General features: G+C 35.6%; 2 protein-coding genes across 4 annotated transcripts in view; one reads left to right on the top strand and one right to left on the bottom strand.

Annotated features, from left to right (window-relative positions):
* Positions 1-18,004, top strand: part of LOC139148374 (fibrillin-2-like) — a 27,314-nt gene extending 9,310 nt beyond the window's left edge. The window contains exons 11-22 of the mRNA XM_070719800.1: positions 6,055-6,177; positions 7,222-7,344; positions 8,204-8,326; positions 9,316-9,438; positions 9,961-10,179; positions 10,423-10,518; positions 10,795-10,890; positions 11,311-11,406; positions 12,224-12,325; positions 12,505-12,610; positions 14,216-14,332; positions 14,864-18,004. Of these exons, the coding sequence (XP_070575901.1) occupies positions 6,055-6,177; positions 7,222-7,344; positions 8,204-8,326; positions 9,316-9,438; positions 9,961-10,179; positions 10,423-10,518; positions 10,795-10,890; positions 11,311-11,406; positions 12,224-12,325; positions 12,505-12,610; positions 14,216-14,332; positions 14,864-15,002 (1,463 nt within the window). The 3' untranslated portion in view covers positions 15,003-18,004. The remainder of the gene's footprint in view (positions 1-6,054; positions 6,178-7,221; positions 7,345-8,203; positions 8,327-9,315; positions 9,439-9,960; positions 10,180-10,422; positions 10,519-10,794; positions 10,891-11,310; positions 11,407-12,223; positions 12,326-12,504; positions 12,611-14,215; positions 14,333-14,863) is intronic.
* Positions 14,662-22,758, bottom strand: part of LOC139148375 (long-chain-fatty-acid--CoA ligase 6-like) — a 26,668-nt gene continuing 18,571 nt past the window's right edge. For all 3 annotated transcript variants that reach the window (XM_070719804.1, XM_070719803.1, XM_070719802.1), the window contains 8 exons: positions 22,263-22,358; positions 21,420-21,581; positions 20,853-20,969; positions 20,306-20,359; positions 20,128-20,217; positions 19,637-19,738; positions 19,137-19,208; positions 14,662-18,806 (listed from right to left, as the gene is read on the bottom strand). In XM_070719804.1, the coding sequence (XP_070575905.1) occupies positions 18,660-18,806; positions 19,137-19,208; positions 19,637-19,738; positions 20,128-20,217; positions 20,306-20,359; positions 20,853-20,969; positions 21,420-21,581; positions 22,263-22,358 (840 nt within the window). In that variant the 3' untranslated portion in view covers positions 14,662-18,659. The remainder of the gene's footprint in view (positions 18,807-19,136; positions 19,209-19,636; positions 19,739-20,127; positions 20,218-20,305; positions 20,360-20,852; positions 20,970-21,419; positions 21,582-22,262; positions 22,359-22,758) is intronic.

The following is a 22,758-nucleotide window of genomic DNA, read 5'->3' as shown; positions in this document are numbered from 1 at the left end:
TGTGCCCATACCATTTTATAGGTTAAAAGAAAATGTGAAAACATTTAATTGATCAAACAATTGTTCTTTTGTGTTTAACTGTTAATCCTAGTATTCCCATTTCAATGTTTATGTGATTTCTGTCAGGATTGATCCAACAAAGCAATTGGCAATATTCACATGGTAAAGCAAGTTCAGAAAGTAAAACAGCATTTGAAAAGACATTTCTCTTGGAATTTGGTCTTGTAGCTTTGTTGCCAAAGGTAAATGAAACTAACACATAATTCTCAGCCAGTCTATAGAATGAATGCGTGTACGTAGCGTCCAACCATTTTATTGAAAATTGAAAATTGAAATCACCTTTAAAATGCAATTTTCATTTGAATGAAATAACAACCAATTTTTAATATTCGTTTTTGCAAACAAAATTTTTATTTTACCGATTTTTTGGTACGGTTTTCGCGGCCAATCAATTCTCAAAAATATTAAAATGCATTTTAGCACAAAAAGCGTTATTTTAATGATTGAAATATAATTTTATTTTCCATATTCATCTTAATTGAAAATACCAATTGACAGACCAATTTTAATAAAGCTTCTATTATTTGGTTATTAATGAAACATAACTCTGTTACGCCTTGTTCATATTTTGAATCCGAAATGCAATTATCAGTGAAAACAAAATGAAATTTAATCTATTAATTCTATTTTATTTCTTAAATTTCAAAATCACGTGTTTTTAAGGAAAGTTGCTTGTTTTCATATTATAATTTGTATCCTAAAATGATGTTTTCATTTTCAACAAAGCAAAAAAAAGTCATTACCAGTATCAAAATATTACCTAATCTTAAAATAAAAAAATAGTACTATTTTCAAGATTCGTAAAAGTTATTACGGGACATTGTATGTATTTGATGAAAAACGAAATGAAGAGAAAGGAAACTCTTTGAAATAAAATCATGTCTTACCGATTTAAGAGAAATTTGCAATTTTACTTTGGTGCGTGCGAAAATTAGAAATTGAAAATTGAAAATTGTAAGTTTCAACCTTTTTCATTTTTTTGAAAATGGTCGAAAGACGACTCATTTGTATTGCTGTTCCCGGCCCTCTACCGGCCAGTGGGTGAGCAGCATCAATGCGTACGAGACTTCCAGTTTCCGCAACGCATACTTGCTCGGACCGCGCTCACTGCATGTGCTGCGGAAGACTGGCCACCGAAGACGATATAAAGGAAATTGAGGGCAACTCTGAACATTGGCCGTACGAGTATGGCGAGAGTGTCCGGCTTTGGCTACGCCGCCTCCCACGGCGTAGCCAAAGCCGGACACTCTCGCCATACTCGTAGGACTACTCCACACATTGGCTCTACCAAGATTGTTTAGTATTACGATGTGGTGAATAAAAGGATCATTGCATTTATTTTGTGTGGAATACATGGCGAGACACCGGTGAATCGGGGTAAGCCTAATTCACGTGCCACGCACGCGCCGCGAGCCAGAAGTAGGTGAATTTTCACTCCAATTTAATTCATTGATTCATTTTCATGAACAAATCACCATTCGGGCTTCAACGCCGCCTTCTAAATGCATGAACTGGGGACCAGCGAATGACCAGCGTGCATATGCAGAAAGGGACTCAAGAGAAATTATAGGGAGGGAGGCCAGTATTTTTCAAAATCACACTGCACGTAAATTTGTAACATAAAAAATTGATCAATCAAAATTCCGTACATTGATTTTGAAGACCATATGTTAAGGTTGCTATATTGCAAATATCTAGGTCCTATGGTGTCTATCGAACTGTGACTGGTATGGGCGTAAGCCTATTGACAGGTATCAATAAAAATGTTGCAAACAGGTTTATTTTGTGGACAAGTCCACCACCCTGCCAACTTGTATCAATCAAAATGTTACCAAAACGCTGTATTTCGCACGCGTGCAAGTAAACCACAGTCCCACCACAAACACATAGGCTGCGGGCAGGCCTAACATGAACGCGATAGGCATACTCGTGTCAGGCCAGGTGAACATTTATTCGAAACACGATACAGTCTTGGCCAGTCTTGGTGTCCTAATCACGGGCAAAAGACGACTCTCACTTTATACCTCCATGCGTAAACAAATGTACTTCCAGTTAACCACTGTGACGCTTACCAGAGACTCTGCATGTAGGCCTAGAGGTGTCGAAATTGGTCAAACTCTAAAGACTTTATTCCATCTAATCAATTTCAATCCCCGACTTATGTAAGTTTGGCGCAACAAAGGTAGTGTTGAGATGGGTATTGTGGTGTTGCCTGAATATACTACGGGCATGTATAAACTAACGCAATTCCTAGATTCTGTATACTTTTTAATTAGGCCCTCCCTCCCTACAATTTCTCAGGAGTCCCTGGCACGCGGCACGTGAATTTGACCCTAGTCATGTAATCTGGGTTCCCGGTAAACCGGTTTGTTGATTGAGTGATTCGTCTTAACGGTGTTTCGGAACCAAAAATGGGGTTCCTTCATCAGTCGCTCTCTTGTTTTGCATCCCCTCCGCTTGGTTGTGTGATGAAGTCATCTTCGTCCTCGAGGAGGAGAAGCCAGATTCGTTATTGAGAGAGTTCAGAGAGTTAGCCACTCTATTGACTGACTATAGTGAGCGATCCGGTGTGTGGTGTCATATTGTAATTAACATGACCCAGCATCGACCGGAGTTTCTGGACGCTTATAAGGATTTTTGTTTAAGGGCATATTTTGAGCGTTGCTAGTGCCCGTTATGTTAACAGTATATGTTGTACTAATCATTGGTCATTGTTCGGCGTGTGGCGTCGACGTCGCTTAATTTCATGTATTTCACAAAATCTGCGCACTGATCTCTCGCTTAATCCTGACAGATTATGATCAGGAAACAAGTCTTTCAAAGTACATGCTATCTCGCGGTGTGTTTTACCTTCAAAAACAACCATTTGCCGCAAAAACCCTTCAGAGACTAAGGAAGACAACTCCATTTTAATTTACCGCAGTTCTTGCGGTGACGGAAGCCGAAAATCTCGCACGCATCGCTGCTCGCCCACTGGCCGGTAGAGGGCCAGGAACAGCAAAGAAATTGAAATAACATGTAAGTCGTTTTTCGACCATTTTCAAAAAAATGAAAATGGTTGAAACTTACCATTTTCAATTTTCAATTTTTGCAAGTAACAAAATGAACAGCGAATTCATTTTAAATTAGTTGTACATGATTTAGTATTAACAAGTTTCGATTCTCATCATTTTTGTTCTCCTTCAAATGTCAAAATTATCCTATAGCCTATTTTATATTTTACAAAATCGGAAGAAATACCATTTTTGTTATGTTAAGATAGAATAAAGTTGAAGACTTTAAGTTATTTTTATGCTTTGTTGAGAATGGCAACATCATTTTTAAAAATAAATTAAATTCAAAATATGAAACAAGGAACGTTCAATAAAAGTAAACCCGAACTTGTGTCTTCAAATTTTATGAATGAAACATAATTAATTGATTAAAGCTTCATTTGTGTTTACTGAAAATTGCTTTTCGGATTCAAAATATAAAGAAGGCGAAACAGAATTATGTTTCATTAATAATGAAATAGCAGAAGCTTTATTTAAAACGGGTCGTCAATCGGTTTTTTTTAACGAAGATAAAAATGAAAAATAATTTTCGATTTGAAACATTTCAAATGTTGCTTTCTATGCCAAAAGGCTGTTTAATATTTTTGGGAATTGATTGGCCGCGAAAACCGTACCAAAAAATCGGTAAAATAAAAATTTTGTCTGCAAAAACGAATATTAAAAATTGGTTGTTATTTCATTCAAATGAAAATTGCATTTTGAAGGTGATTTCAATTTTCAATTTTCAATAAATTGGTTGGACGCTACGTACACGCATTAGAATGCCCTGGTTTTTATCACAACTGGAAGTTGTGATATAGAGGTGGTTTCAACCGGTGTTTGATGTCGTCCATTTCCGTAAACGACAAAAAGTCAAAAACTGCTGAACAGACTGCGTTGATATTTGGTACCGATACATAGACTGGTTCCAAGGTTCCAATTCGGAAAAATGGAGCCAAACGGAGCGGAGGTTATATGGTTTTGGGAAATTTCTAACCCCCCTTTTTAACTAATTGATTTTAGGGGTCTTTCATATATGTAGTTTTGGAATGTACACCAATCCTGCATTGTGGACTGTTTTATGAGTTGTGGAACAGAAATGAGGTTTTGATGAATGTTAGAAATATGCAGGATGGCTGATTCAAAGTATAAGAGATTTCTATGCTCTTTTGGGTATCAAAAGCAATAAAAAAAACCATATTTCATAGTTTAGATTCTCACTTTTGAGATGACCCTAAGCATTTGTTATGTAACATCCTTGAGTCAATATACAGACTTTGACATTCCTGAGATTAAGTATCCATGACCTCACATGTTACAGTCTTTCACTACCATGGTATGGCCCAAACCCATTGTTATCAATGGTGAGTGTGGACCTGTCTACAGGAAATTGGGGTGAACAGGTTAGACAATGCCATGACAAGTTGCAAGGTAGCACCAGCATAGAGTCCTACGCATGTCCATGTGTTCTCACAGGAAATTACAGGGAAAAAATTGTTTTGAGAAGTTTCTCTCCTTTAAATAGAAGTATATAACAATTTAAACCTGTCATGGATGGATTGCTCTCAAATGATCTGAAACACAGTTATTGCCCATTAGCAACAAATCTATAGCAAGATTTATGTAAAGTTCATGAACTTACACAAGGTATTAGACAAAAGATGACCATGACTTTGCTACTTTTCAACATTTATTTCATTCAGATTTCCTCAGCTTAGTGTATAATTTTGTAATCTTAATTACTGTCAACTAGACTAAGCTTTACTAACTTATTCTAACCTCATTATTCTTACACTACTGTTATACCTTATAACCACAAAATTTCAAGAGATGCATATATGATTGTCACTTAACAAACAATTTACAAATATGTCTTCTGCTGTTTTCTCAAAATACATATACATGTCCCTTAATTTTCTCATAAGAATGGGCTTAAAATCGCAATGTGAAAAATAGTCTTTCAGCTGTATGTTGCTCATTGACTTCGTGGTCTGTCTAATTAGTCTCCATGGACACCGTCCGGGGGGACTTATAGGTTTGGTCATGTCCGTGTGTGCGTGCCTGCGTCCGTGTGTGCATCCGTCCGTCTGTTCACGCAGATATCTCAGACATGCCCAGGTCAATTTCTTTCAAACTTTGCACAAGGATAGTACCCTACCCCATACAGATGCACGTCGATTTGGCCATGTTAGAGGACTTTTTAGTTTACACCACCATAGACTACCATGTATAAGTCAGCTGTCTATAGAATCCCATGTATAAGGCCAAGTAAAATAAAAATTTAGTTTGTCATCATATTCATATTGCAAAAAGGATTCAGTGACACAGTTTTTAGTCCCAATGGATGAAGTCCAGGGCCTTATAGATTGGGTCATGTCCCTCCGTTCACGCAGATATATAAAATATTTTGACAGAATCTCCCGTGACCTCGGTGACCTTTGACCTCAAATATACATATTTGTCCATAACTCAGTAACCACAAGTGCTACACCCTTCATATATGGTATGATGGGACACCTTATGACGCCACATTTTGCACCTCATTAATTATGTGCATATCTAATTTTGAGCGAGCCAATAGAGCTAGGTCTGATTTTTGGTATATAGGGATGACTTAGCAATTCAATTTTTTTGATAAAATGTCACATGACCTCAGTGACATTTGACCTGAAATATACATATTTGTCCATAACTCAGTAACCACAAGTGCTACTACACCCTTCATATATGGTATGATGGGACACCGCATGACGCCACATATTGTACCTCATTAATTATGAGTAGTTTCACAATCTGCCAGTTGTGATCAAGTGCCATTGGCGCTATTTTTAGATTTTGGTACGTAATTGAAAAAGAAGCACTAAACACATAACAATGATAATGCAGACCTGTTGACTTCATATTAATCAGCATGAACCCTTACTATCTGAAGTAAATTTACATTTTTCCTTTTTGTTTTAAGATGTTGACGAGTGTGCTCTTTCCAATGGTGGATGTTCACAGGTGTGTGTGGATGTTCCAGGGAGTTACTACTGTGCCTGTAAAGTGGGTTATATCCTTCATGCCAATGACTTTGACTGTGAAGGTAAGATTGTACATTTTAAAGCAGTACATTCCTCGAAAATGAAAGACTTAAACTATTGCTCAAACTTTCTTCAATGAAATTTTCAATGGTTCTCGTACCAAATCAAGAACAAAAATCAGGGGTCACTTTGCAAAGTTTAGCATTTACTAAAGAAACAAATTACTGAATATTTACTGATATTTGACATTCAAAATGGCCACCATCTGTGTTTTAACTCTGTGGGGAAAAATAACATTTCTTACATCGAGAGCTTTGAAATGAACCCCCAAAAGTAGTAGACCAGAAAAGTATTGGAAAAATTTGAGAGTCCAAATATTTGTGCATTCTACCTTAAACTGCCATTGTTACTTGCAAAAAAGTTCAATATTAAGGTAGTATGTGCCTTGAAAGTTAGAGACTTAAACTTTTGCGCAAACTTTCCTGAATGAAACTTTCAGTCATCAGCAATGAAAATCCAGGGTCACCATGCAAATTTTGGAACTAGCGAAACAAATTGCCCAATATTTTGCGATATTTAAAATTCAAAATGGCTGCTGTATGGGGTAAAATTAAAATTTATATTTTTGAAAAAGTAAGAATGTCAAAGTTTTCCTTTCCCTGAGAGCTTTAGAATGAACCTTCACAAGTGGTAGATCAGAAAAGAATTGTATAAGTTTGAGTGTCTGACTATCTGTCCCCAAGGCGCATTTTACCTTAAGAATTATCCTTGTGAAATGACAGACTGCAAAGTTATACTGCATAGGGAAATGGTAGACTACAAAGAGAGATTTGACTGTTTGAGCAAACTGCCAGTGATTGCAACATGTGATATCAGAGATTCAAAAAATACATGTGGGGATATCTGCAAAATTCAGTATCCAGGACACACAACAAACAACAGAAAAATCTATGAGCTTGATTGGAAAGCAGTGGCATTGACAAACGTCCAAAGGCAGTCAAAGATAAGAATAGATATAGATAGTAACAAGTCAGGATAATGCAAAGAAGAGAACTAACAGAGGACAAGTTTTAATGAACTGGTGTTTTGGATTTGTTTTCTTCCAGATGTTGATGAATGTCTTAACTTTCGTGGTGGTTGCAGTCAGTATTGCAGCAACACTGAAGGTTCATTCTCATGTAGTTGTGACAGTGGATACCAGTTACATGTTGATGCCAGACAGTGCAATGGTATGTATGCGTACAGGTCAACCACACTATTCAATTTTATTTACCTTTTTCACAGAATGGCCATAATTTTGAACTTCAGGGTCAAACATGTAGTGGAATATGGCTTAGAATTTCAGACTGCTGACTAAAGTTTGGTGTACTGTGCAATCATAATCATAGAATGCAAAGATCTGATTAGCTTCAAATGACTTTGGTTTCACAATCATAATTTCATAAAGTCTGGCTTTACCTCTATTTGATGAAATAAGAGAGAATTACTGATCATAATATTCCTTAAATCACTGATTGAAAATGTTTGGCTGTATCCCCTTCAACATATGAGACATGTTTACTTAACTCATAATCCGTTTGCAATTGTAAGACACATGACATACTGTACTTTGCAGCTTTACATTAGCCACACTTTCATTATATTAACCTTTGAGTGCTGAAATTTTTCCCCACCAAAATTTTGGTGCAACATTTTACAAATATTTATGAAGTTTTCTGTCAATTTTTTCACAATTTTGGACCAATGAACATCACATTTCACAGGCTACAGTTTTCTATCAAAATTTTGCAAACTTTTGTAAAAAATTAGACCGGGGTATATTTTATAAAAGCAACAAAATTTGACTTGAGCACTCAAAGGGTCAATGTTGTCTGTCATAAACAGTTGCAAGAATGGCGAATAACACAATAATACAATTATGATAATATAGTGAATTTTCATATTTATGAGGGCATGTATAATTACCTGATACAGCATTATTCATTGCTGATACAGATATTGAACTTATTCTGTAACAGCCCTTGTTTAGGTCATGACACTGACATCTATCAATTCTATATTCAATGTTTTTTTAATTGTGATTGTTAGATATCAATGAATGCATGATAAACAATGGTGGATGTGAAGAGATTTGCAACAACCAACCTGGATCATACGGCTGTGAATGTGGTCCTACAAAGACAATACACAGCAATGGGACATCATGTGTAGGTAAGCAAAACAAACTCTTCAAACCATTTGTCATGTTTTACCATGTTTAACTTGCATCTTCCACCAAGCCTGTGATTATTGCTCTATTGTTGACGGTCATTTATCAAGATCAAAGCGCCATGCAACTGTGATAACCATGCATCAAATAAGGCCAAAAAAAAGAAATGTTTCTGGTCAGGTCTTTCTTTAAAAAATGGTGTGGCGACGCAAATTTTATTTATTTTTTTTTTTTTCCCCTCAAGGGAGGGAGGAGGGTCAGTTTTATAGTTTTATCAATATAGTCACATATATACTGTTCATGCAGTCACTGATCATGCCCCCCAAAGAATTTTCTCTTTCTTTTCAGCCATTTTGGTTTGGTGTCAGCCACGGCCGCCGGCCACAAACAGAAAAAAAAGGGTGACGCGTTGATGTTCTAGTGACACGCGTGCTGACCACAAACATTTCTTTTTCTTTTTTTGGCCTAAAGTAACAAACCAATTATCCCATGTATCAACCATCTGTGGCGCGATATGTATTTTCACATTGGTGTTGAAAATACAAGACAAATGAGATTGTACTAAACACTAACTTTAGCCTAGCAACTATGATTTAACAAAGGTGGAAGAAATATTCCTTACCTTAAATCATAGTGGCTGAAAATCTACACCAACTCTTTAGTTTCAATTTAAGCTCTCTTTCCCTATTATCTGCATCAGGAGCTATTAGAAGAGATCAATCATGAACTTCATGTGTGTGTCTATGCATACATACTGTTACATTCATACATGTATGCATATTTGTCTGTCTGTCCATCTGTCTGTCTGTCTGTCTGCTACAGAAATTTATCAAACCATGTATCAGATAGTGTGTGTAATTATACAGATAAAAGCAAGGTACCAGTACCAGTGTACTATTTACAACAGTGTCATAAAATATGTAAGCTTGATACAGTCTCAGCCACCGCACAATATCATTCATGAACATTTTTTGTATTTTTAATATGTCAGATATTACTACGTGTGACATTAAGAATGGTGGATGTGTACAACTTTGTGAAGACACTGCATTGGGACTGAGATGTTCATGTAATCCAGGTTACAGGCTTCATGATGATGGCCGGTCTTGCGCAGGTAAATACTCATTTTCAATGAGTTCTTTCATCATTCCTGAATAGGCATACCTTTTGAATTATTTCATCAGGATCTATCATACAAGTTATACATTTATTTTATGAAAAGATTTGAACTTTGTCGAAAGCACCTTTACTCAGAAAAAAAATGACAATTACATATATTAAATACTTTGTTTAATCTGATGCCCTAGCGAAAGAAAATTTTCAACATGACAGGTTCAAAATAAATTATCACAGAGAATGATAAACTTAAATGAAGAATTTCTTTGAAAATATACTTCTTACCAGAAAAGCCCAAATTGTGAGATTGACTTTCTTCTCTACTACCTTGTTGAATTTCCATGTCACATTGAACTTCATAGAAATTCTGCTGTCAGTCAATGTTACATGTAGGTTATTATATTCAGTATAGTGCAATGTCAAAAGTCTAAATCCAATAAATTATTAGTAGGAATGGCACAGCCTGTCAATGCAGTATCCAACAAAACATTCATGTGTGTGGGGTTGTTACTTTTTTCAGATGTTGATGAATGTTCAGATGCCAATGGTGGATGTGAGCACACATGCATCAATTCAGTTGGAAGCTACCATTGTCAATGCAGGGAGGGATACCAAGTGTCAATTACCAATAGGTACAACTGTGAATCAGTCTGTGATCCGCCCTGTTTGAATTATGGTGTTTGCTCTGGACCCAACACATGTCTGTGCCCGGCAGGATATCCCGGACCACGTTGTACACGTAGGTAAAGGAATTAATGTCTCGGGATACATGTTAGTCCATTCAGGAATATTGTTGGCATTTGTAGAGGAGCTTGCTTGATTCTCGTTGCAAATTTCAAAGTGTAAGATTTGTACTGCAGTTAAATTGTCTTCATACAGTGCTTGAAATTTCTTCAAGATTTACAAATCAGTGTTATTTTACTTTGATGGAAATTATCACATGATACAATATGTCATCATATGATCGTTTTTTTTCTCACAGCAATGTGCAACCCTCCCTGTGCACATGGAGGCACGTGTTTACGATGGAACAATTGTGTCTGTACTAAGGGATACACTGGACCACACTGTCAGTTAGGTAAATTTTGCATTTCATTGTTTCTATATTTGAATTATTTTACCTCTTTAAACAGCTCTAATTTTGTCTCAGATTTTTTGTGTAGGGAAGTGAAAGCTATTGACAATGTTTGTCATCAAAAGATTATAAAAAACTCCTCCTTATTTGTCAATCATCAATTATTTAAAGTTCCCTTCCTCAAATCATTACTGAATAAAAAATTTCATTTGATGTTCAATATCACAATTTCACAGTATTATCATAACAGTTTTATTTCAAAATTTTACCTATGAACAGCACACTGTGATCTGCCATGTCTGAATGGTGGTAAGTGTATTGGTCCTAACCAATGTCAGTGTTCATCAGACTACACGGGCCAGTACTGTTCAACTCGTAAGTCAATTCTTCCTCCTCATTTTAGTCAAGATGTATACTGCGTTTATTTATTCTCACCTCTTCTGGTAAATTATATCAATTTTGTACAGATGTCTGTCTGTTTTCATAATATCTCAAGAACAGCTTATCATATTTGAATAAAATCTGGTGCATGGATGTTGTTCAGGAATTGGAAGAATCATGGAAGAACCAAACAATTTTAGTTGAAGTAGCTTGCATAATAAGTACTAATTTGCATAATTAATTATGGATGATAGGGAAAGACCCTGTAAAATCTCTGTTGCATCCATACAGAAGAATGGGTTAAGTGTTCTTGGGTTGTACTCTCAGACTAATGTCTATAATGCCGCGCTATGCATTTTGTGTCAAGAAATTTACGTTATTTTGTTAGCGTGTGTTTGTTACATCTTTCCTCAGCTTCATGTACACCGCAATGTCTGAATGGTGGTACTTGCTCTGATGTCAACATTTGCATCTGTCCGAGTGGTTACCGTGGTGCAAGGTGTCAAATAGGTGAGCTTCTTATGTCATTTCTTGGACACTGCGAGTGCTGTACTTCATATCTCCACAGAGACTTTGTAATGTGGATGTAAGATATGGGTATGACTTCATTCTGATATACAAATATATAGCTTGAAATTTGATGATTATTGACAAAAGTCTGACTAGCTTTAACTTTTAATTGAATTTACCCTTAGCTCCTTTTCAACCCTTGAACTTTCACCTTGTGACCTTGTTTCCTGAGGACGTGATTATATTGCAAGGCACATAACAAAGTTTGATGGATAGCAAGCCTCGATACTTCATTTGAAATAGGAAAGTCAAGGATTAATTTTCAGTGTGATTGATTAAAAAATCAAAAGTTATTTGTTAATGGAAATGAGTAGAAGATTACTAGGATTTTTAAAGGACATCATATTGTTTTTAATTCATTTGAATCATGAGATGCATCTATGTTGTCATACCAACTGTTATTGTAGCAAAAGCAAGCAACAGATATATATGATGTGCATCTATTTCATGTAGATTTAGCACCATTGCCCAACTCTAGAGTCTCTAACCGTTTCACTCTACCCCATGTCCCAATGTAGAAGTCCTCCTTTGCAACAGAAAACAATCGGATTGGACCAAATCAAAAGTGTTATGGCAATACCGATACTCCAAATTCCAAGTGTTGATGTGGTTGTTGCATGTACAGTTCACATGTTAATTTTTTCTATAAGTCATTCTCGCTGTGTTCAATATTGACATATTTCCTGAATGTGTCATGCCTATCGCTTGTATCATTCACGCAACTTAGATATTTGTAACTGTAATATGTCTCTTAAAGAACTTGCAATCTGCAGACCGTCTTGCCTAAATGGTGGAATTTGTATCGGATTGCAACAGTGCAGATGTAGGCCTGGATTCAGCGGCTCGCGCTGTCAAATACGTAAGTTGTCTTATCATAAATGATAACTTTTGTGACATTCAGTTGATTTGATCACAAATACACAAATATCACTTCCGAACTAATCTGATTTCAACAATTATATAATTTACTGTATAAATTTTGGATGAAATTTTATGGCCACCAGAAATCTCATTGTCTTCCATTTCTGTTGTCTACAGAACAAGTCACTGCATGTCGCCCGCCCTGTCGTCATGGAGGCACATGTATCCCAGGTAACAAATGCGACTGTCCGGAAGGCACTGGTGGTCTACGATGTGAGATAAGGTATATTAAACTCTATACACATAAATGAAGTAAATATATGCACTACTTTAGATGTGTTTAAATCCTGCTTGGATTAAATGTATACTGTCACCTGTTCCAATTTTGCCAGAGTTACCATGGAAAGAGAAAATCTAACCAATAACAGTTTGTAAGCGGGTGGCTGCTTTTTAAAACAGCGCCCTCACAGGGCATTTTTAATACCAAGGAACGCCCCTCTGATCATATATCATATTTACATTACAGGTGACAGTATACCTTTAAGGTAATGTGCACCTCGAAAGTGAAAGGCTTAAACGTTTGCTCAAACTTTCCTCAGTGAAACTTTCAACCATTCTCTTACCAAAGCAAGAATAAAAATCAGGGGTCACCGTGCAAACTTTGGTACCTGAGAGACAAATAACTTGAGATTTCTCGATATTTGAAATTCAAAATGGCCGCCATCCCTATGTTAACTCTATGGGAAAAAATAAAATTTTCGATTTTCGAAAAACTAAGACAGTGAAAACTTTTGTTTCGCCAAGAGCTTCAAAATGAGCCCCCACAAGTGGTAGGTCAGTAGGAAATTGATAAAATTTGAAGGCCCGAATTTCTGTCCCCGAGGCGCATTCTACCTTAACATTTATGCTAGTTCAATGTGTTGAAGGGCTAGTAGCTGTAATTTTTGATAATTTTGACTATATTTGATTTAAATGTAAACTGCACAGTGTTCAGGTTATCAACTGAACCTGCAGACTGCACTTTCATTGCTGATAATGAATTCTCATCCAGACCAGAATTCAAACATATAGGGATGATCATCCAAAACTGGACAGTTGCCGATGTGTTAAGTTTACTTGTTTGTGTAGCACACACAAGCTATGCAGATAACATTAACATGATTGGAACTATTGTGGGATAATTTGATCTTCGTATTATTCAAATTTCTCAAAAGTATTAGGTGCCCTATAGTTGAATGTAGCAATATTACAAATTACTCATAAAAACAAGTATGTAACTTGAAAAGAAAAGTAGATGAGCTTACATTTGCAGGTTAAAACGACCTTATTTCACCATCCAATTATCCCAAATTAGTTCAATCGTGTTCATTGCAGATAAAAAGTTACAGTTCCGTCTATCACAAGTGTCTGAGTGACAGCATCCAATCATTCCACTCACTGTTTATCTGTACGTCTCATAAAAAACTGATTGGCATCTGTTTGCATACATTGTATTTAATTTTGTCTACCCGCAGTGTTGTCAAAAGACTCAGTTCTCTTTATTCCACTATGTTATCGACAAAACATGCGTGTGCTGCACAAAGAAAGTAAACTTAACATACGGGCAACTGTCCAGCTTGGACGACCTTCCCTGTAAATGACAGCAGGGCTTTTTAAACATAGACTCTACACTGAAATCAAGGGTCAGCTATTTTTTTATGTACTAGTAGCTTATGATGATTATACCACAGGTTACAAGAGATTTGTGTGACAGTCTTTTTCAGACAAGTAGTCTACTTGTACTTAATGCTTGGTATTTTTCCATTTGACCTGATCTGCCTCTCTGTTAAATCTCTTGATATGGTTTTCTCATCATGGAAACTTACACTGGAGTCTTTGTCATCCACAGAAACTGTCCAGTTATCACTTTCATACAGAGTGTCAATCGGCCAGTAAGGAAAGGCGTTGTTGAAAGCTATCAAGGTCCCTGTGGTCCATTTGGTTGGAGAACATGCACTCTATACAGGTCAGTTTAGTTTTACTTCAAATGTTTTTTAATTGTTGAAATAATTTTTAAGTCAACATATGCATGGAGTTGGTGTCATCAAAGTTTTATGACAACAAACTCAATAGTTTATCATAATTGTAGGTTGATTGTGAAATATAGCATAATGTGCTCAATAGTGACTGCAACCAACCAAAATTTAAACAAATTTGCCCATTTTTCTGCATGAGAGATGTGTCTTGCTGTAAAAACAAAAGTTGCTTCAGTATGTTTTTGAAACTGTCCCTACATAAACCTGTGTGATTAGTGAACAACCCCATTACATTATAAGAGATAATCACTCAGTAATATTATCATTGATATCTTATTTACTATAATCAGTACAACATGCATAATGAAAATTTACAGTGTCCTCTACACAATGAAATCAATAAGCATTACAGCTCCAAGTACTGATCTACAACAACAAAGCATTGATACTCATAGGTGCCTCTGACATCTTACTTTGTTTCTGTGAAGTACTGAACTAACATAGTATCATTCCTTCCACAGGATCAATCACAGAAGAGTGTATGAAACCAGATACAGGATGGGTTACAAGATTGATTGCGATTCACCTGCTGAAACTAACGATCAACCATCAGGACCTTTTCAAATCCCAGTTCAGCCACTCAGACCACTAAGACCATAACAGCCATTGGCAAATTACCAATGTCTTGCAGATGACCAACATGATATTTAGTGAGAGATATTTCCCACAGTGCCTTAAACAGGGTACATATGTTCCTGAAAAGTCCTTGAAAGTCCTTGATTTTCAAAGCCTCCTTGAACATCTTTGAAAAGTGTTTGAAAGTGAAAATGATTACTGGAAGGTCCTGGAAAATTGGTCAGTCATGATATTGTAAAATGACATATAAAATGAAATGTACAAATAATGTATCATAAAAATGACACATGAAAAATGGTATTTAGACTTCAAAAAGACCAGAAATTGCTGAAGAAGTACGTCCTGGAAAATCTGTGAATTTTAAGGAACCTCAAGTGTATGTACCCTGCTTTTTAATACTTCCTGTATATTCTCTCATGAAATCACTGAATATGACAGAAATTCATATTTTCTCATCCATTTCTTATGTTACACTCTCATGTCTCAATCAAAATGTGTCAAAAAGACACAAATGAAGATATTTACAGTCAATGAGTGTGTTAGTGTGCCCATTACTTTATTGAAACAGTTGTTACTGGAAAGATTACAGTAAAGCATTCACCATTACAGTTATGCAGCTATTAATACTCCATGAACCTTCAGACATGCAATGTTACTTAGCTTGTTACCAGCAATTATTTCCTTATTCAAAAAGACGCATGTAGCTTATCCTAATATATCATTGCAATTCTTTGTAGCATTTACAGAAACAGTGATCCATTTGCCATGACACATTATAAGTCAAAGAGCAGCCGGTCTATCAGTATACTTTAAAAGAAAATTGCAACACACCTCATCCAAACACTCTGTCATGGTTTGTTGATTTATGGTGATATACGTCATTTTGGCACTTTATATACACGCGAAGAACCAGTTAACAGATGACACTTTCCAAACTTAATCATCAGTTAACAGTTTGGAATGACTAATGACTGTGTAAATTTGAAAGTGCCGTCTACTCATGCATACATTCTGGAATGCATAAAGAAGATGGTGGTGTTGTCTACAACTGAGTTGAGTGATGGCAGAGTCACTTTCAGATTTTTAGCTCATATTGGTTTATATATAAATACCAAAAAGAGCTTATATGATGAGTCTGAGTGGCGTCTGTATGTCTGTATATTTGTGGGTATGTATGTGCGGATGTATGTCCATCACACACAAAGGCTCCCATACCGCCAAAGCTACCGTCTCAGTATTTGGTGTACAGGTAGATGTAGGGGTTGAGATGTGAATTTGTTCAAATGAACACATCAGTGTCAAAAATGTGCAAATGAGGTAAGAAAAAGGGAAATACTGCTAGTGTGCAGGAGTGGTGGCAGTGAACTGAATCAGCCCACACATCTGAATAAGAGGATTTTGACCTTTAACCTATTTGTATGCAGGGTACCTATTATGTTTGGGAGTGGTAGCAGTAACTGAAACAGCTAATTGGTCATTTCCTGTCATTGTTTATGAACTGACATATTAACAGATCTGCTGAAACCATGGATGTCTATTTTTGTACATCCATGGTTGAAAGATTCTCTTCTATGCATGTTGCTAATGTTGACCTTCAGTACCTAAAGTTTCAGACCTTATTTACTTTTGTCATTCTTAATTTTCTGGTTTAAATATTTCTTGTTGTTTTTCTGGTTGTACTGTGCAGAAATTGTCATAACATCAACATATAATTTTCCTGCACTGAACAGATAGAAATAACACTTATTGTTGATCTTTGGTATGTACCAATTCTGATCAAATTTGAGCGACACCGTATAATTACGGTATTTTTCAGTGAGAAATTGGATGAGGTGTGGTTACAAAACACAAATTGATGGGCCATTTTTGAGTAAGCAAACGTTTGTTTTCCCTTGAGCCTGAAAGTGGGCCAAAACAGTTTTGCTAATGGCCTCAACAGACTGTTTAGGGCAACTAATGGGTAACAAATGTATGCTGTTATCCTCATGGCCAGTTGATATGTGCAAACTTTTAACTGCTTTACTGTACAGAGTTATGATGGCAGTTGTGAAATGAATAATTGGTTAGTAAATTAGATGTAATCAACATTAATATGGAAAACAAAAACGTCAGTAGACATAGTAAAAACATAGTAAACATCTTTGATATGATGCTAGCAAGTATACATGAATATTAATAAATGCCAGAATAATATTTTTAATAATTACAGTCAAATGAAAGTTATGTAAAGATACCTTAATAAAACTTATTAAAAGTTTGAAAACATTAAAATCATGGTGCTTTGAAGCAATATCTAGTTTTATATTTGAATGATAGTTGTGTTATTTAAATCAGCATGACTGTTATTTCAGGTTTTTTTAATGAAACTTTTTAGTTAAATAGTTACTTTTCTATTAAGCAGCCAGTGTTTCATTACAATTGTGTCTTATTCTGCAACACATGCTTTTTCAGCTCATGAAGATACCAACTACATGTCTTGATTGAGCCATCATGCCTTCGTATTCTAATCATGAAAACAACTATCTGACTGATGTGACAATCCAAACTACATTTCGGTTTTTAAGTTTGTTCGAAAGTAGTCTAATGTTAAGAAACATGGTGTAACTGGAAAATGACTGATTTATAAAACATAAAAAAATTGTACTCATCTTATAATAACATGAAGCATGAAACTAAACTAAGATTTATTATATAACAACAGATAGTAACTTGTACATTTGTACATTCTTGTTTGTTTGACGCAGCCTCATTGTATTTACTGGGTAAGCAAAATTTGGTCAGACCGCACACAATATTGGGGAAATTCTGTGTACAAGTGGGAAAGATTTCAGGTAGAATTGACAAATATTCTACATGGAATGTTGATCATACACCAGATAGAACATTGTCATGTGTCTTTTACAATATTTCATACATTGGATTACATTGGATTCCATGTATTCTTAGAGTTTTCTGACTGTATTTTATCCAAACCATGTATCATGTGTCTCTATTTAGTCAATAAAATCAATAAAACAATTTCAGAAGTTTGTATTGGCATTAAAAGTTTTCAATATTCGCCTAAACAGTAAAGAGATTGGTGCTAAAGAAACTTGTTTCTATGTTTTATGACCAAGGTCTCACTCAATGTGCAAATAAAATGTACTGCTCATCAATATGCAAATGTCACAAAGGTGCAATTAAATATGCAAAGGAGAGTGTGGGCCTTTCAATATGGTAATTTGAGCAATCTGTCACTCAGTATGCTAATGACATACAGTGCAAGGATCATTGCTAGCTCAGCTTTGCCGAGTTTATGTTCCTGGCATTTTATAGTGTCTCCAGACTTTACATTGAAGGTACAGACCTTTTTTTTTTCAGAAGTACACGCACTTAATTAAATATTTGTTAACTCTCAAGGTAAGGTCACTAGTAAGGTAAATTTTTCTCTTTCATTATAATAATTTGCATATATGCTTCCATTTTTTCAGCTTTTTTTAGAAATCGTAACACTTTAGATCAACATCCAGCGTAAATGTCAAATTTATTGCACAGACCAAAGTTACATGTCCACGAAGATTATCCCAGAACATGGCAAGACTAGTCACAAGACAACTGGCTTTTGAATGCACATACTCAGAACAGCGTTAAAGTTGCCCAAGTTTAGTCAGTATGCAACAAACAAAATCTCTCCATTATGCTCTATTTCATGCAGTTCAAGTTGTTGTACATTTCTTCTATTTTCTGTTCAAATCGTCGACGTAGTTCAAGTCTTCTGATTTTAAATGTTGGTGTCATCAGACCGTTTTCAATACTAAATTGTTCAGAAGATATATAGATGTCCTTCACCTATAAAATAAGAAAGAGCATTTCACTTGAAATAACAATTTCATCACTTTATGAAAAATGATGTCAACTGAATAAATACATTTCACAGTACACATATTTTCAACATCAACAGCTTCCCATTGATAATATTTGATTAAATGAAGTTTGCCCTTGTCACATGACAATTAGCACACATGATATAAGTTGATGCCAATACTTGGTTTGACTGTGATAATGATGTGAGATTTATTACTAAAAGTAACAATGGTTATGATTTATTTATTTGTTGTAATGTTGACATAGTTTGATTTCATTACAATGAAAGAAATTGTGGCAAATAATGATATTCACCTGCTCAAAGCCTTTGAGTCCTGATGTTTTGCCCTGTTGGACAAGGTCCTTCAAAATGGCATCCTTGACAACCTGCAAAATGATCAACGTACAAACAGAAATGTTGTAAAATCAGGAGCTGCATTTGAAAATTTTACAGATTTTAGACTTCACGTGACTTTGTTGGATTATCTGTACCTTATAAGCTAGCACGGGAATTAAGTCAACCAACACAGTGCAGAATCTGAGTCTCAATAAGAAAATCTGTTGTTACTGTCACGAACACAACTTCAAATGCTCATCTTTACTCACCCAACATCACACTTTTGTGAGCAGAGACTTTAACATACCACAGTCCCTCTATCCATAGAGGGACTGTGAACATACATACTACTTGAAATAAATGAGACAAAATGAAAGTATATACAAATTTTTAAAAAACTCTGTTAACTCTTCTGAAAGGAACCAAATAATGTATGGTGAGTGAATTCAACTTCCAAGCTACATGTGATATCACTCACCTTGTTGCCACACAGTTCATCCAAACTTCCTGTCAGACCTTTAGATCTTGCCCAGTTCTGAAGGTTTTCAGGATCTGGTGATACAACAGCCACCAGATATCTCTGTGAAAAACAAAAAAAGCAAAGTTGGCACATAAATGTATCAATGAAAAACAATGGACAGTATGTACACATTCATTTATGTCAGAGACATTGCTATATTCAGTCAATGCTATCTGATACTGACAAGAGCATTAAATATAAGAGCATATGATGAGCTTTGAAGAAACATGCACTATATTCAAATTATCGCTGATTGTCTATATCACATCAATGGATCATTTCAGTCTGTATTCTGCATCAGATGGCAGATTGTCTCATGAAGTGGACAGGATGACATTGACTCCTAGTCTATACATCTCCAATGGTATTCATTTGAAGATGTCAGATCACAATGCTGAAAAATTCCTAACTTCACAAGCAGCACATTACAGACAGTGTTTTGTATTTACCTGCAAGCTATCTCCATGAACAAATATTTGAGCTATGAACTGACTTCTTGTGTAGATATTTTCAATCTTCTCAGGGGCAATGTACTCTCCCTGGAAGAGAAGCAATCATTGTGTTAACATATAGTTTAATCAGATGTCACATGTCTTGGAAATGGAGGAGAAGACTTAATTCTCTCACCTGGTCAAGTTTGAATATGTGTTTTTTTCTGTCAATAATTTTCAAAGCGCCATCCTGAAATGAAAGAACAAAATTGTGATTTGGTTAACATAATTAATCTTCCTGAACTTGTTAGAACTTTTGAAAGATTATCATAAATACATCAAATGATCAAACCTATAGTAATTGCATCTTACAGTCATTTTCAACACACTTTGCTTTACATCAGTGCTAAGTAGGACTTGAGCCTCTAATCTATGATTATACATATATACTGGACACCCATGTAAATTATAATTGTTCAGTATTTGCAACTTAATGGAGAGATTAAATTTTTAAAACACTCAAGTAAAAATTTTACTCAGATACATTCCACAATGTGCTTGTCAAACTATGTACAGTTTAGCATTGTCAAAGATCAACTCACCATAGCTCTAATAGATTCCCCTACTTTTTAAAAACACGAAGAGGGATTTGAGTTTATGGGATAGATGTTGTTCAATCACCAAAAAAACTTGTTATAGAGAGTGTGCTGTCAGATGCGTTACTGGCACATCAAAGATCTTACCGGCAACCACTGTCCAATGTCTCCAGTATGTAACCATCCACCATCATCCAGTGTTTCAGAAGTCTTTTCAGCATCATTAAAATATCCTTTGAAAACACTGGGACCTTTCAGGCAGACCTAAGTGATGGATAAAACACCCTTGACCTTAGTGGTAATATACAAGACGAGTGCAAGGAATTAGGCATTCTCTATTGTAGTCATGAATCAAATCCTTCTGTCAGCGTTAATTTTTAAACTAAAATTACAGTAGCTGTAAATGATGTTGAGCAAGTTCCTGTAAACTGACAGCATGCAAAACTTTTAATTGCTATCTCTATTGAACACAGAACCATGAGTGTTCAATTTTACAGCTATACAGTGTTTAAAAATGCACATTTCTGTATTGTCAAGTTGTGATAAATTCCTTGCGTTGTTTAACTTCATGGTATAGGTTTTCCTAGGAGAAGGCATTGACAAAATAAGGTGTGCATGATTGTAATATTACTGATGATTATGATGATGTGATGATCCACACATGATATTGCAGTTCAATGATGATACCAGTGATGCAATTACTTAGACACATACCTCTCCCTGTTGATTTTCAACAAAATACTCCATATCAGGGACATCTACAAGTTTGACAGAGCATGATGGGATAGGTGGACCACATCTTCCAGTCTTACTCTCTCTTGGCAGAGTCATGGTGGCTGGGCAGGCACTTTCTGTTTGACCGTAGCAATCATAAACCTGCAAAATTTCAAACATGGCGATTAGTTCATTACAGACAATGGTACATTTCATCAGCTTTCTGAAAGAACAGGAGGTGGAATCCAGATTTTTCTTTTGCAAGTTGTAAGTTAATTCACTGACTTGACACATGATGAAATGCTAATATCAATCTTCCTTTAAACCTGATTACAGGGGTAGTATATAATCCTGTGAGAGCTGTAACTGTTCTTGCCAAAATTTCATTGTAACATTTCATGAATTTTTAAAATCTTTCTCTGTTATTTTTTTATAATTTTGGACCAAATTGACATTACTTTTCATTGGCTACAGCGTTTGATCAAAAATTTGGGAAAAATCTGAAAAAACATTGTCTGAATCTGAAGAAAATTATATGCCCTATATTTCATAAAGGCGACAAAAATTGACTTGAGTAGGTACTTAGTTAAATGATAATAATTATTGATAATAATTATACTTATTACTTGCTTGTAAATAGAGGATTTTGTAGCACAAACAGTTATATGAAAATTAATTTAATTGATAAGATAAGTGTAATTCATTCCACTCAAAATATTGCCCCTGTCCTCTGTCAATCTTTACGCTGTTGTCATGGATATAACTGACTTAACTTGATTCTAAAGATTGTGACTGGTGTAAAAGGTCAAAGTTAACTCCTGGGGTGAATCAAAGTTGACTTACATAGCATCCAAGGGCGCAACGTGCAAACTGCAAAACTCGTTCTGACATAGGGGCACCACAGCTGCAAAATTGCTTCACGTTACCTCCGAGCATTGCCTGTTGGTCAGCAGAGATGTGTAAGGACAGACATAGTTATACATTTACAAATTCAAATAATTCACACATATACACGACTGACAGAGAACGCATTGGTGGAACCCAGGAAAACAATCAATTTTTAGGAAAGATGTTTAGACTTCTGATCACCTTAAAAGCAACAGTTGGTGCATGGTGTTCACTCAAAAAGGACAGAAAAAATCTTTCAAGTTGCACTACTCGCATGACAGCATTCGGTCATGAATGGATTTTAACACATGCTTGCCCGACTTAAATACGTTGCTGAGGCGAGACTCATCATGGTAGGGTACCAATTAAATCCAAACGAGTTCAAAGCACAACCAGTCTAGTCTACTTATCTTAAAATGTTTTCAGCTGAGCTGCATGAGGGCATGAGTCA

This window comes from Ptychodera flava, chromosome 13, assembly GCF_041260155.1.
Source record: "Ptychodera flava strain L36383 chromosome 13, AS_Pfla_20210202, whole genome shotgun sequence".
In the NCBI taxonomy this organism is placed as follows: Eukaryota; Metazoa; Hemichordata; class Enteropneusta; family Ptychoderidae; genus Ptychodera; species Ptychodera flava.
The sequence above is the reverse complement of the archived record's forward strand: the minus strand, read 5'-3'. Positions and strand labels throughout refer to the sequence as shown.